Source organism: Syzygium oleosum, unplaced genomic scaffold, assembly GCF_021117445.2.
Source record: "Syzygium oleosum isolate NSW1041296 unplaced genomic scaffold, Sole_v2.1 Sole_v2.03, whole genome shotgun sequence".
NCBI classification, from domain to species: Eukaryota; Viridiplantae; Streptophyta; class Magnoliopsida; order Myrtales; family Myrtaceae; genus Syzygium; species Syzygium oleosum.
In genome coordinates, this window is record NW_026607487.1 from 14,278,849 (window position 1) to 14,291,254 (window position 12,406).

At 40.0% G+C, this 12,406-nt stretch overlaps 2 protein-coding genes across 2 annotated transcripts; both read left to right on the forward strand.

Moving 5' to 3' along the window:
* Nucleotides 1-541: 541 nt before the first annotated feature.
* On the forward strand, nucleotides 542-5,289 carry LOC130137709 (LEAF RUST 10 DISEASE-RESISTANCE LOCUS RECEPTOR-LIKE PROTEIN KINASE-like 1.2). The gene is made up of 2 exons (XM_056309644.1): nucleotides 542-1,307; nucleotides 5,093-5,289. The coding sequence occupies exons 1-2, from the start codon at nucleotides 542-544 to the stop codon at nucleotides 5,287-5,289; spliced, it is 963 nt and encodes a 320-aa protein (XP_056165619.1).
* A 3,099-nt stretch (nucleotides 5,290-8,388) lies between these two features.
* LOC130137563 (rust resistance kinase Lr10-like) lies at nucleotides 8,389-11,005 on the forward strand. The gene is made up of 2 exons (XM_056309153.1): nucleotides 8,389-8,642; nucleotides 9,829-11,005. Exon 2 carries the CDS (start codon nucleotides 9,909-9,911, stop codon nucleotides 10,944-10,946), a length of 1,038 nt encoding a protein of 345 aa, XP_056165128.1. The 5' UTR covers nucleotides 8,389-8,642; nucleotides 9,829-9,908; the 3' UTR covers nucleotides 10,947-11,005.
* The last annotated feature ends 1,401 nt before the right edge of the window (nucleotides 11,006-12,406 follow it).

The window sequence follows — 12,406 nt, forward strand, 5'->3', positions numbered from 1 at the left end:
TTCCTAATCTAGCTTATTTGGTTTGATTTTAATCAGCATGACAGGGGATAAAAGTTTCTGGGTTTTTATTTTTATTTTCTCATTATCCTCTTGTGAAGGATCCAACTTGAGGGGATACATGAAAATAGGAGTCAACTCTTGGAATAACTGGTCAATCGGGGCAAGATTTGCGGAAGTTCACTAATTGCAGGACTTCACATTTCCCCGACCTATCATCATCAAAGAGGTAAAAGTGATGGATGGCATTGCTCCCTTGGGTGTCTCTGTCTAGACCTGGCTCTTCCTAAAAGTCTCTTGTTCTAGTCTTCCCGTCCTCTTTCCAAGTCGACTGCCGTGTTTAAGCAGAGCTGATCTCACGAGACCAGCAGAAGGAATTGCCATTAACAAGGGCCTTCTTTTCACTTTCACGTGAGGAATCAAACAGCTTCTTCTTCTTCTTTCTCTTCTTCTTCTTCATGCTGTTCCATTCCATTCTAGAGCATTGATATCCAAAAAAAAAAAATTCGTATGTTCCAAACTAAAACCAGATCGAAATTCCGGGATGGGCATATACTGCACTTACACACGAGGCTTAGTTTGCACGGCGTTCTGCGTCTTCTTCATTGCCATCTTAGAAGATCCTGTTGAGTCGTCATCAAATGAAGTGTCATATGAAGTGTGCGAATCTCGCAATTGTGGAGGCAACCGTCCGAACATAAGCTATCCCTTTTATATTCCTGAAGAAGGAAGAGAATTATGCGGTTACCCTGGATTTGAGCTCAAGTGCGAAGGAACAAAAACTATGTATGGTCCCTTCTCAGTTAAAAGCATCTCCTACAGTGAGAGTTCCATCCATCTAGTAAGCCAAAGGGATAATTCTTGCTTTGTTCCTCCTCCCTTCAATTTACTTCCCGTAAACGTCTTCCTAAATAAGAGTGATTCTCTTCGTCAATTATGGTTCTTCTATGACTGCATCAACACTTCTTTTTCCTTCCCAATATCCCCTGTGAATTGTACTTCTAACGTCACATACAACGGCTCTGTTGCTTTACTTCCTAATGGCACTTTCCATCTGCAAAGTGGATTCTGCCAGTCATTTGCAATGGTACCAGTACAACTGGGGGGAGGGTTCTCTAATCAAACTATCAAAGATGTCGACTACAAGGAGCTGTTGGAGAACGGGTTCCAGTTAAAATGGGATTTATTGACTAACAAGAGTTGTTCTGGTTGTCAAGACAGCGGTGGCCGATGTGGACGATCACGAGACAGAGACTTCCTGTGCTATTGCCCACATGGAGCTAATCCCTGGGACTGCAATAGTGGCCCCGGTACGGTTTTTAGAATTAGGAATTAACGGTTCATGCAATAACTTCGTCATAAATTATTCTCTTCCCTGCACAAAATGTGGTTATTAGGATGATACAAATTTATAAACTGTTGGGAGGAAGATGCACGCCGAGCTTTATTAATCATATCATCTCCCTTCTGCCTATCCACACGGCCTATTTAGCTGGCCTACTCCAATCTCCCAACTCTAACAGCCCAAATCAAGGCTGGAATTCACTATGTAATCCTCGAAATGTTATAGCGTCTGAAGATGTTTCTTTTACTTGTAGCTCTGCTTCTACAAATACAAGCCATCTTCACCACACTTCACACTCTATTCTCTAATTACAGATGCTCAAACTTCTACAGAAAAATACAATTAGATTTACACAGCTTCTACACACAAGAACAGCAAGGAGATAAACACTCGGAGCATAGACTCGTGTTCATTATCCCCTCACTCTACTACTTCCTTGGGTTCAATTTATAGCCATGAGATCTCAAAAGACACTTTTAAATTCAAATCCTACAAGTAGCAGTTGATTCTGTCATCTATAGCCGTTGAACTCACTCTGCAGCTCCATAGAGAGAGTTTCCTGAAGTATCCAATTCTGCTTCTACCACAACCTGTCATCCTTTATTGCCTGCACAAATATGGTAAACCTTTTGTGGATTCCAATACTTAATATCAGTTGTATAATACCAATTTGAATTCAAATTACACTGACAAAGAGTACGCATCTTTCTTTCATGATTGTAGAGGCTCTTAGTAGAACCAATACTCTGTCTATAGCCAGAACACCTTCTACAATCATGTCCATTTAAGCTTCTAGGTACCCAAGCTTGTTTTGGCCTTTCATGACTCTTCTTTTCGACACACATTGGAGCTTTTATTTGGCCACATATTTGAGCTCCTTTTTCAGCTGATATTGAGATTTGTCAGAGAAAAAAACGTAAAACATGCGGGCTTGCTTTAATTTCTCCTTTTATTAGCACAATAATGACTCCATATGCCAAGTCAAAACCTTTGAAAATGAGCTCCAAGTTAAGCCCCTCTTATTAATCGCACAATAGAGAGGAGCTCAATATAGAAGAGAGAGAATCTCCGAACAGAGAATACACTCTCTGATGAGCGCACGAAGAGGAGCTTAACACAAGTTAAGAGAGACGCTTGAAACACCGTGGATTTTGTGCCGAGTTAGACAATAAAGGTATTTTGGTTGTGAGGCAATTCTCGTGATTTATTTTATCCAGAAATTACGTCAGGCTAAATAATGTGGGATTGGGTGTAATTTAGAATTGGGAAACACTTGAGTGTATAAGTATTATAATTGTGTAATTCTCCAATTGATTAGATGGTTAATTCTAGCTAGCTCTCTTCGTGGAGTAGGTATTGACACTTCGACCGAGCCACGTAAATCACTTTTATTCTTTATTGTTCATCATTTTATTTCTCTTTCAATTTCGTTCTCTCTCACTCTTGATTTAATTGTAAAGATCCAGTCAGTTTTTGCACTCGATTTTACTATAATTGGTATTAGAGTTGAAACTTTGCTATTATGTATGGAGCGAAACTAAAAATTGAAAAATTTTACGGGAGTAACAACTTTAGGTTGTAAAGCATTGAGATGCTTGCGCTATTAACAACTTTGGGTTGGATGGCAAGGCTAAGTTCATGGAGAGGGCAAAGAGTATAGACCTGTTGAACCTATTGAATGAGTTGTTAATAGATGTGGCCAACGAGAGGAATACCACACATTGGTGGGCAAAAATTCAGGCTCTCTATGTAACGAATGATTTGAATAATCACCTACACATGTTGAAGATGATGTTTCAATTTCGACATGCTAAAGGCACTTCCACCACGACCCACCTAAAGGAGTTTAACAAACTCATGATAGATTTGAAGAATGTCGATGAGATTCTAGCTGACGAAAACCAAGGCATGATGTTATTGGCGGCTCCACCAAAATCATGGGAGCACTTTACTAATTCATTGTTACATAGGGGTACTACTATTACCTCAAAAGAGGTTAAATCTACTTTATTCTCTAAGAAGTGACGGATTAAGTTGTGAGATAACGGTCTAGCGCAGGACATAGCGTGGGGATTAGTGATTCATGATAGAGATACACATTAGGGGCCTAGCGGTAGAGGTAAAAGGAGGTCGAAGTCGCGACATAGAAAATCCAAGGGTCGCGTGAAGTGTTTTGAGTGTCATAAGGAGGGGCATATAAGAAGAGATTGTCCAAAGTTGAGACATGAAGGCGGTGGGCAAAATGCCACAAGTAGTGTGGCAATTGTTGCGGAGGAGAGCACAAGTGATGCAGAGGTCGTCTTGTGTGACTATCGTTCATCAAGAGACAAATTGGTTTTAATTCAAGGTGTTCCTATCATATGACTCCTCATGGAAACTAATTTACTCCTTATCGAGACTCCGGATGGTAGCATAACTCGATGAGGAAAACGTAGTCGTGAGGTTGTGGGGATAAGGACAATTCGGATTGCAATGCATAATGGGGTAGAGCACACATTGATAGTTGTAATGTATCTATCGAAGCTCAAGAATAAACATATTTCTCTAGAGACACTCAATAACATCATATGCAAGTACACTACCGAAGGTCAAGTGCCGAATATTTCTCGAAGTGCCATAATAGTGATGAAAGGGAATAAGGTGAACTCTCACTATCATCTATTGGGAGGGACCGTGACCTAAGCTGCAATAGTTTCATTAGGTAAGTTAGACTCAAACTTGACTCGATTATGGTATATGCGATTGGGGCATATAAGTGAAACAGGTGTGACGATGCTGAGTGAGAAGGGGTAGCTGAAAGGTTAGAAGATAGGGAAGCTAGAATTGTGTGAGCATTGCATCTTTATAAAGTAGAGCCGAATTAAACTTCAACCAAGCAACTGATTGAATACATTCATTTAGACATCTAGGGCCCGTCTCTTATTCCTTCAAAAGGAGATGCCTGATATCTGCCGACATTCATCGTTGACCACTCAAGGAAGATATGGGTATATAATCCGAAGCACAAATCTGATGTGTTCAATCAGTTTAAGAAGTTTAATACATTGATTGAGAAGCAATCAGGTAAATATATCAAATGCCTTAGAAACAATAACATTATGGTATGATTTACCAAGTTTGCCAAAAACAAGGGATTATGAGACATAGAATAATGATTATGCCCCACAGTAGAATAGCGTCACGAACATAAGAACAAAACTCTATTGGAGTGAGATCAGTGAATGCTTTTGAGTGCAGGACTAAGTAAGGAATTTTGGGCTGAAGTAATGAACATGATTTGTTACCAGGTAAATTGATTTCCATCATATGCTATTAGGTGGAAGACACTTAAAGAAGTATGGTTGGGAAAACCTACATATGCTCATGTGAGTAATGGTAAACTTGAGCCGATGGTGTGCATATTTCTAGGTTATATGCATGGGTTGAAAAGCTACCAGCTGTGGTGCACTGTGCTTAGATCACTTGGTATTCTAGTTAGCAAAGAAGTAATCTTTGACCAAACTGCTATGCTTCAACAGAGGAGTCTTAAGGCACAACCAACTGAGCAAACAAATCATGATGTCAAATAGTGAGGTGGAGCCTCCGAAGACCTCATAAATAACCAAGGTTAAGACTGCAGATGAGGTGAAGTCGTTGATACACAACAACTCGCATAGCCACAGCACAGTATAGTCTCAGCTAGACATAGAAGACAAATTAAATCACCGGTAGATTATGGTTATTCTAATATTGCTTATGCATTGACCGTAGGTGATGAGGTGGAGATAGATGAGCTTTTATCTTACTATAAAGTGATGGCTAGTGCTGAGTCGTCGTACTGGCTAGCACCCATGAGTGAAGAGATGGAATCAACTGATCAAAATCAAACATGGGAGCTGGTCAATACCCAAAGGCCAAAAGATTGTCAGGTGCAAATGGGTCTACAAACGGAAGGAATACATTCCTGATATCGAGGTAGCAAAGTATTAGGCTAGACTTATTGCGAAAGGGGTATACTTAATAGGACAATATTGATTACCATGAGGTGTTCTCTCCTATCGTAAGACATACTTCTATTCGAGTATTACTTGCCTTAGTTGCTACACAAGATCTTGAGTTAGAGTAGCTAGATTTGAAAACAATGTTTCTTCACGGTGAGTTGGAGAAGCGGACTTAAATGAGGCAACTAGAGGTATTTGTTATTCCAAGTAAAGAAGATCCTATTTGCTTATTAAAGAAATCTTTATATGGACCAAAACAATCTCCTAGGCAAGTGGTACGAGTGTTTTAATGTTTTCACAACTAGTGAGGACTATTCGAACAGTCAATTGGATAGTTGTGTTTACTTTAAGAGATTTGAGGATGGGTCTTTGATTTATCTTGTATTAAATGTTGATGACATGTTGACAGCAATTAAACATATGCATAATATTGATGTGTTGAAGTGGTGGTTGAGTAGTAATTTTGAGATGAAAGATTTAGATGCTACTAAAAAAATATCATCTATAGAGATTTTGCATGATAAAACTGTAGGAGTGTTGCGTCTGTCTCAAAAGAATTATAGTGAGAAAATTGTAGCACGTTTTAACATGCAGTTAGCTGAATCTGTTGAGCATATGTTTCACCAACTACTTTAAACTTTCTAATAAGTTATCACCGCAGACTAAAGAGGAAGAGGAGGAGCATATGTCATGTGTTTCTTACTCTAGTGTAGTGGGTAATATTATGTACGTCATGGTATACACTAGGCCTGACATTTCACAAGCTATAGACGTTAGCCATTGCATTGAGCATTTTAGTAAAACTCATTGGGAAACAATGAAGTGGATCCTTAGATATTTATAGAGGACAACAAATGTTGGTAGTGTATCAAAAGGAAGGCGATGATAGTGGTATGTGGATTTCAATCAAGCTGGTGATTTAGATGATTGCAAATCTTTAGCAGGGTACATGTTTACTTTAGCAGGTGGTGTATTAAGTTGGAAGGCATCCTATAGGATGATGTTGCCTTGTCTTCCGCTCTCGGACTTTGGATAGGAGCAGAAAAGTGTTTTCATACATTGTGAAAACCAAGGTGTAATATATCTGGCTGTGAATCCAATTTATCATGAACAAATGGAACCTATCAACATCGAGTACCATTTCATTCGAGATGTTGTGGCAAAAGGTAAGGTAGTTGTGAAAAAGATGACGATAGTGGAGAACCCGGCAGACATGATGTAGAAATATGTTCCTTTGCCAAAGCTCAAGCTTTGCCGGAACTCAATTGGCGTATGTGGAGAATGAGTGCCCGTCAGGGGTGTTAGGAGAGTTGGCATGGATGATAAGCACTATTATTTGGCTACAAACATCGAGTTAAGGTAGAAAATTGTTAAATTATCTTGAGTTTAAGCTCGTGTATACAATCCGACTCGAGTCGGAGGATATAGATCGGTTCGTAATGTATGAAGGAGTTCATAAGTGTGACAGAGTCATCCAAGTTGGTCATAATTTTTTTACCACCTCTACAATAGTGGAGAACCTGGCAGACATGATGTAGAAATCTGTTCCTTTACCAAAGTTCAAGCTTTGCTGGAACTCAATTGGCGTCTGTGGAGAATGAGTGCCCGTCAGGGGCGTTAGGAGAGTTAGCATGTATGATAAGCACTAATTTTTTTTTTTCGTGTGAAATATAAGTACCATTTATAAGTTGACTTACAAAAGCTTGGGGCATACCCCAGCATTACAAAGAGGACTATGATCACTAAAAAATGGAGTGTGAGAGTCTCCATATATTAGCCAATGTTACATTTGCCCTAGAAGGTCTGAAAGTTTTGTAGCGCGAAGCTTGCCCTTTGACAAGTTTACGAACTTTAGCCAAGATTATGGGGGCATCATGTGACTTGTGTTGGAAACGTCGATGATTACGCTCCATCCAGATGCAATAAATGGTCGCTAGGAAAGATACCTTGAGAAGTCTAGCTGCCAAATCCTTGCCTTTGGTAGCACTTATCATCCATTCGAGTTCTTTATTCCATCCTCCTATATACCGTAGGATTCCGTATTGTGCAAGGATAGTACGCCAAATGCTTTTAGTCCAGGTGCACTGGAAAAATAGATGATAAGCACTATTATTTGGCTACAAACATCGAGTTCAGGTGAAGAATTGTTAAATTATCTTGAGTTTAAGCTCGTATATACTATCCGACTCGAGTCGAAGGATGTACATCGGTCTGTAACGTATGAAGGAGTTCATAAGTGTGATAGAGTCGTCCAAGTTGGTCATAATTTTTTTACCACCTCTACGATAGTGGAGAACTCGGCAGACATGATGCAGAAATCTGTTCCTTTGCCAAAGCTCAAGCTTTGCTGGAACTTAATTGGCATATGTGGAGAATGAGTGCCCATCGGGGACGTTAGGAGAGTTAGCATGTATGATAAGCACTATTATTTGGATGCAAACATCGAGTTAAGGTAGAGAATTGTTGAATTATCTTGAGTTTAAGCTCGTATATACAATCCGACTCGAGTCAGAGGATGTAGATCGGTTCGTAATGTATGAAGGACTTTGGAAGTGTGATAGAGTTGTCCAAGTTGGTCATAATTGTTTTACCATCTCTACGAGGGAAAAAATCCCAAAAAATTTCTTAGAGAGTTTATTCCTTTTGGCCTTTCATGGCTCTAATTTTGGACCCGTTGGAGCTTTCATTTGGCCACATATTTGAGCTCCCTTTTCAACCGCAATTGACGTTTGTCATAGAAGATAAGAAAATTGTAGTTTGTCTTCTTCTATTGCAAAGTCAAACTCTCTTAAAATTGAGCTCCTCTTATTAATTGCACAATGGAGACGAGCACAATATAAAAGAGAGAGGAGCTCCGTACAAAGAATACACTCTCTGGTGAGCACACGAAGAGGAGATTAATACAAGTTAAAAGAGAGACTATCTAAACACGGTGAAATATGTGCAGAAAGTTATACATGAGGAAATTTTCGTGATTTATTTTATCGCAAAATTTCGTGAGGCTAAACAATGTGAGTTTGGGCGTAATTTAGAGCTGAAAAATACTTGAGCATGTAAATGATTGCAACTTTGTAACTTTCCCATTGATTAGTCGATTATTTGTGGCTCGATCGCCTTGTGAGGTAGGTACCAGCACTCGGATTGAACCACATAAATCTTTTGTCCTCTTTATTATTCCTTGATTTATTTCTCTGGTAACTTCGTTATCTCTCGCTCTTGACTTTATTGCAAAGATCCGGTCAGCTTTCGCATTCTACTTGACAACATTTATGTTGCAGGGAAATTGAAAGCTAGGAGCTTCGAGAAGAAAGTTGCTATTGGTAAGTACAACATTAAATTTGTTATGCATGCTTATGAATTCAAATCTAGACATTTGGCCAGTATTTAAATGAAAGGGCAAAAGCCACCAACAACCTTAAATTATTCTCACCGAAACACATTTACCCTAAAAAAAAATTTGTGACACCAAAAATCACAAACTTGTACCTGAATTAGGGGTGTGCAAAAAAACCGGGAACCGTCCGGACCGCTCAGGACCGCCCAAAACCAGACCATAACCGTTGGTTCCTAAGGGAACTGGTCCGGTTCCCGATTCCAATTTTTGGGAACCGATGGGTACCGGTCCGGTTCTAGGTGTGGAACCGCCCGCCCGCCCACCCGGACCAGACCAATAATATAATAATAAATATAATATATTTATTTAATTTTTAATTTTTTTAAAAAAGAAAAATCCTAAGTTCCTAAACTAAACCTAACTCGCTCGACGTTCACACCCTCACATTGAGCCGAGAAACACCTATTTTCGCTTTCGGCTCACGCTCACGCTCACTCTCACTCTCACTCTTCTCGGTCGATGCTTACCTTACCATCTCCGACTCTCCATCTTCGTCTTCATCTTTGTCTTTCCGTCTCCGTCCTTGGCTAGTGGGACCGGTTCCATGGACCCACCCGGGAACCAGACCGGACCGGCGGTCTGGTTCTCGGGTGGGTCCAAGGAACCAACGGGCCAGTTCCCGATTTCAATTTTTCGGAACCGGTCCTTAGTGGGCGGTTCCCGGTTCTAGGGTGGGAACCGCCCACCCGGACCATGCTCACCCCTAACCTGAATAATATATTTACTCTCCATCAAAGTTCTATCAATGAGAATTGTAAAAAATCTATCTACATGGATGCCACAAAGCAAACAGTATTGACATTGCGCCCACATGGCTCAAGTGAAATAAATATGACGTTTTAACTGAAAAATCATCTAACAGAACCTTTTGAGAAGGGTAAATGTGTCACATAGGTACAAATTTTGAATTTTTTATGTCAAAAAAAGTTATGGTAAATATGTCACGGTGGATATAGTTAAGAGTTTTTGATATCACAAAAAAAAGTTCAAGGTAAATGTGTCGCAGCAAGCATAATTTGGGGATTTTGTAACTTTTTCCCTAAATGAAACTAGGACTACAAAATTAAAAGGATTATCTCTATTTATGCTTTGTATGTCCTTTGGATACGCAGGTGCATCAATCAGTGCATTTGGTGTCGCTATTATAGTCCTAGCCTATCTTTGTCAACAGAAAATATCCAAGCAGAAATCCATGATCACAGGGAGCAGAAAGATGAAAAAGAGTCATAAATGTGAGGTCTTTTTCGAAAATCGTGGAATTTTAGTAACGAGAAGATATTCATATGCTGACATTAAGAGAATGACCAACTCATTCAAAGAAAAACTAGGCCAAGGAGGCTATGGTTGTGTGTACAAAGGGAAGCTCCCAAATGGTCATCTCGTGGCAGTGAAAATCCTAACCAAGCTGAAAGGAGATGGTGAAGACTTCATCAATGAGGTAAACAGCATGAGCAGAACTTCCCATGTCAACATTGTTACTCTGCTAGGTTTCTGCTTTCACAAAACCAAAAGGGCTCTCGTCTATGAGTACATGCCCAATGGATCTCTGGAGAAACTCATATACGAAGAGAACTACAGCAAGGTAGGTTGCCGCCACCTCGGATGGGACACCTTGTACCAAATCTCCCTAGGCATAGCTCAAGGGCTCGAATACTTGCACCAAGGCTGCAACTCAAGAATATTACACTTCGACATAAAGCCGCACAACATCCTTCTCGATGAAAACTACTGCCCCAAGATTTCCGACTTTGGCCTTGCGAAGATATGCCATCGAGAGGAGAGCACGATCTCACTATTCGGTGCGCGAGGGACTGCGGGGTTTATCGCGCCAGAAGTGTTTTGCAGGAACATCGGAGGAATATCCCAAAAATCAGATGTGTACAGCTTTGGGATGACAGTGCTTGAAATGGTTGGTGGGAGGAAAAATGTAGTGACCGGAGCAGAGAGAACCAGTGAAATATACTTCCCGCATTGGATTCACAAGCGTCTTGAACTTCAAGAAGAGTTTGGACTGCAGAATGTCACAAGCGAAGGAGACAAAGAGAAAGCAAGGAAGATGATAATAGTGAGCTTGTGGTGCATACAGACTAATCCTTCAATTAGGCCAACAATGAGCGAGGTGGTGGATATGCTAAGAGGCAGTGTTGACTGCTTGCTAGTTCCTCCCAAGCCCTATCTGTCTTCTCCATCAAGATCATCACCAACCACTTCAATGTCCATGGCTGTGTGAAATTTAAGTTTGTACTGTAAGCACATCTAGGCTTTCAATACAACGAGCAACTTGTGTACAATGATTGTTAGATAAGAGTACTTCAGAAATTTTTCGTCTATTATTGTTGAACGTATGATACCAATGCTAAGGCCGACAGAAGTTATATAAAGTCATGTCATTAATTGCAGAAAGCATCTTAACATGAATTTGCATCTTAGGCAGCTGAATGTACATGGACCGCAAGACCACGTAGAATTCAATATGTTTTTAATTTCCTTGGTTTCCAATTTCTATACAGAAATTATATAAAGCCACACAGTCATTAACATACGCCCGCCACAGCCTCCACAGACACAGAGAACAAAAACAGGGACGCGATTGGATGACCATCATTGAACGCCGCAGGAAGACGTATTAACACCGAGCAAACACAATCAAAAAGAAATTGCTCAGATTTGGTCTCGGTGAAAATAAAATGCGGCAGAAAATCATGCTTAGCTATCAACAAAAAGTTGCAATCATGCGTGACATATCATTATACACTCGAAACAGGTCAGGATCAAGGACTAATCTATACGGACTCAGTTCGGGCATTTTGTCGAACATATGGTGGGCAACTTAGTTTCTTAGTTTAAACATGAGTTTATGGTAACGATTCATTTCATTCCATCGCAATAAGCGCTAAAAGAGACCTAAATCATCAACTCGGCCTCGATCATTTCAGATTTTAGATTGACAATGTATGAAGTCTCAGTCTCTGTTTTCATTCTAAAACTATCACCGAGAGTAACAAATAATGAACTCACCTTTATCAAGCTTGATTTCTAGCTCCGAACAGTGATGAGAAAATCCAAGCAAGGACGTTCCGGAAATTTCACCAATGAGGGTCGGAAGTTATATTGAAGGATTAAACGCGAGATAACTTCCGCGGATTTCCCGGTCGTGGAACAGGGAGAAGCAGAGCAGGAAAAGGTACAAATACGGAATGCCAAGAAACGAGGGCGACGAAGGCTAATACGTCAGGAGGGTAGTGTGGGGAATTCTCAGCGGTAGCAGTCAGCGTCATCTCCGAAGGAGGTCGAAAGTTGAAACCGCTCGAAGCTCTCAATCACGGCAAAGGAACGGAGCACTTCTGATGCTCGCAGAAATCGGTGATGGCGAAAATGACCGACGGATCAGGCCGTTAAGAAAACCTTCCCTAATCCCTTTTCTATCGGGCTTTAAAAATAACAATAATAATTAAAAAAATCGAAAAAAAAAATATTTAAAAATTAATAATAAAAATTTCCCCGTGAGCGCCGACATCCACGTCAGCGATTTTTAGTTAAACTGACGGGATAGACTCAATTGATAAATAGTGAAAAGATTTAGGACTCAATCGATACATTTGAAAGGTTTAAGACTAAATTGAAAAAAGTACAATATATTTATGACTTTTTTTGTAATTTTTCCCACTAAATGAATAGCAAAAATCGAAT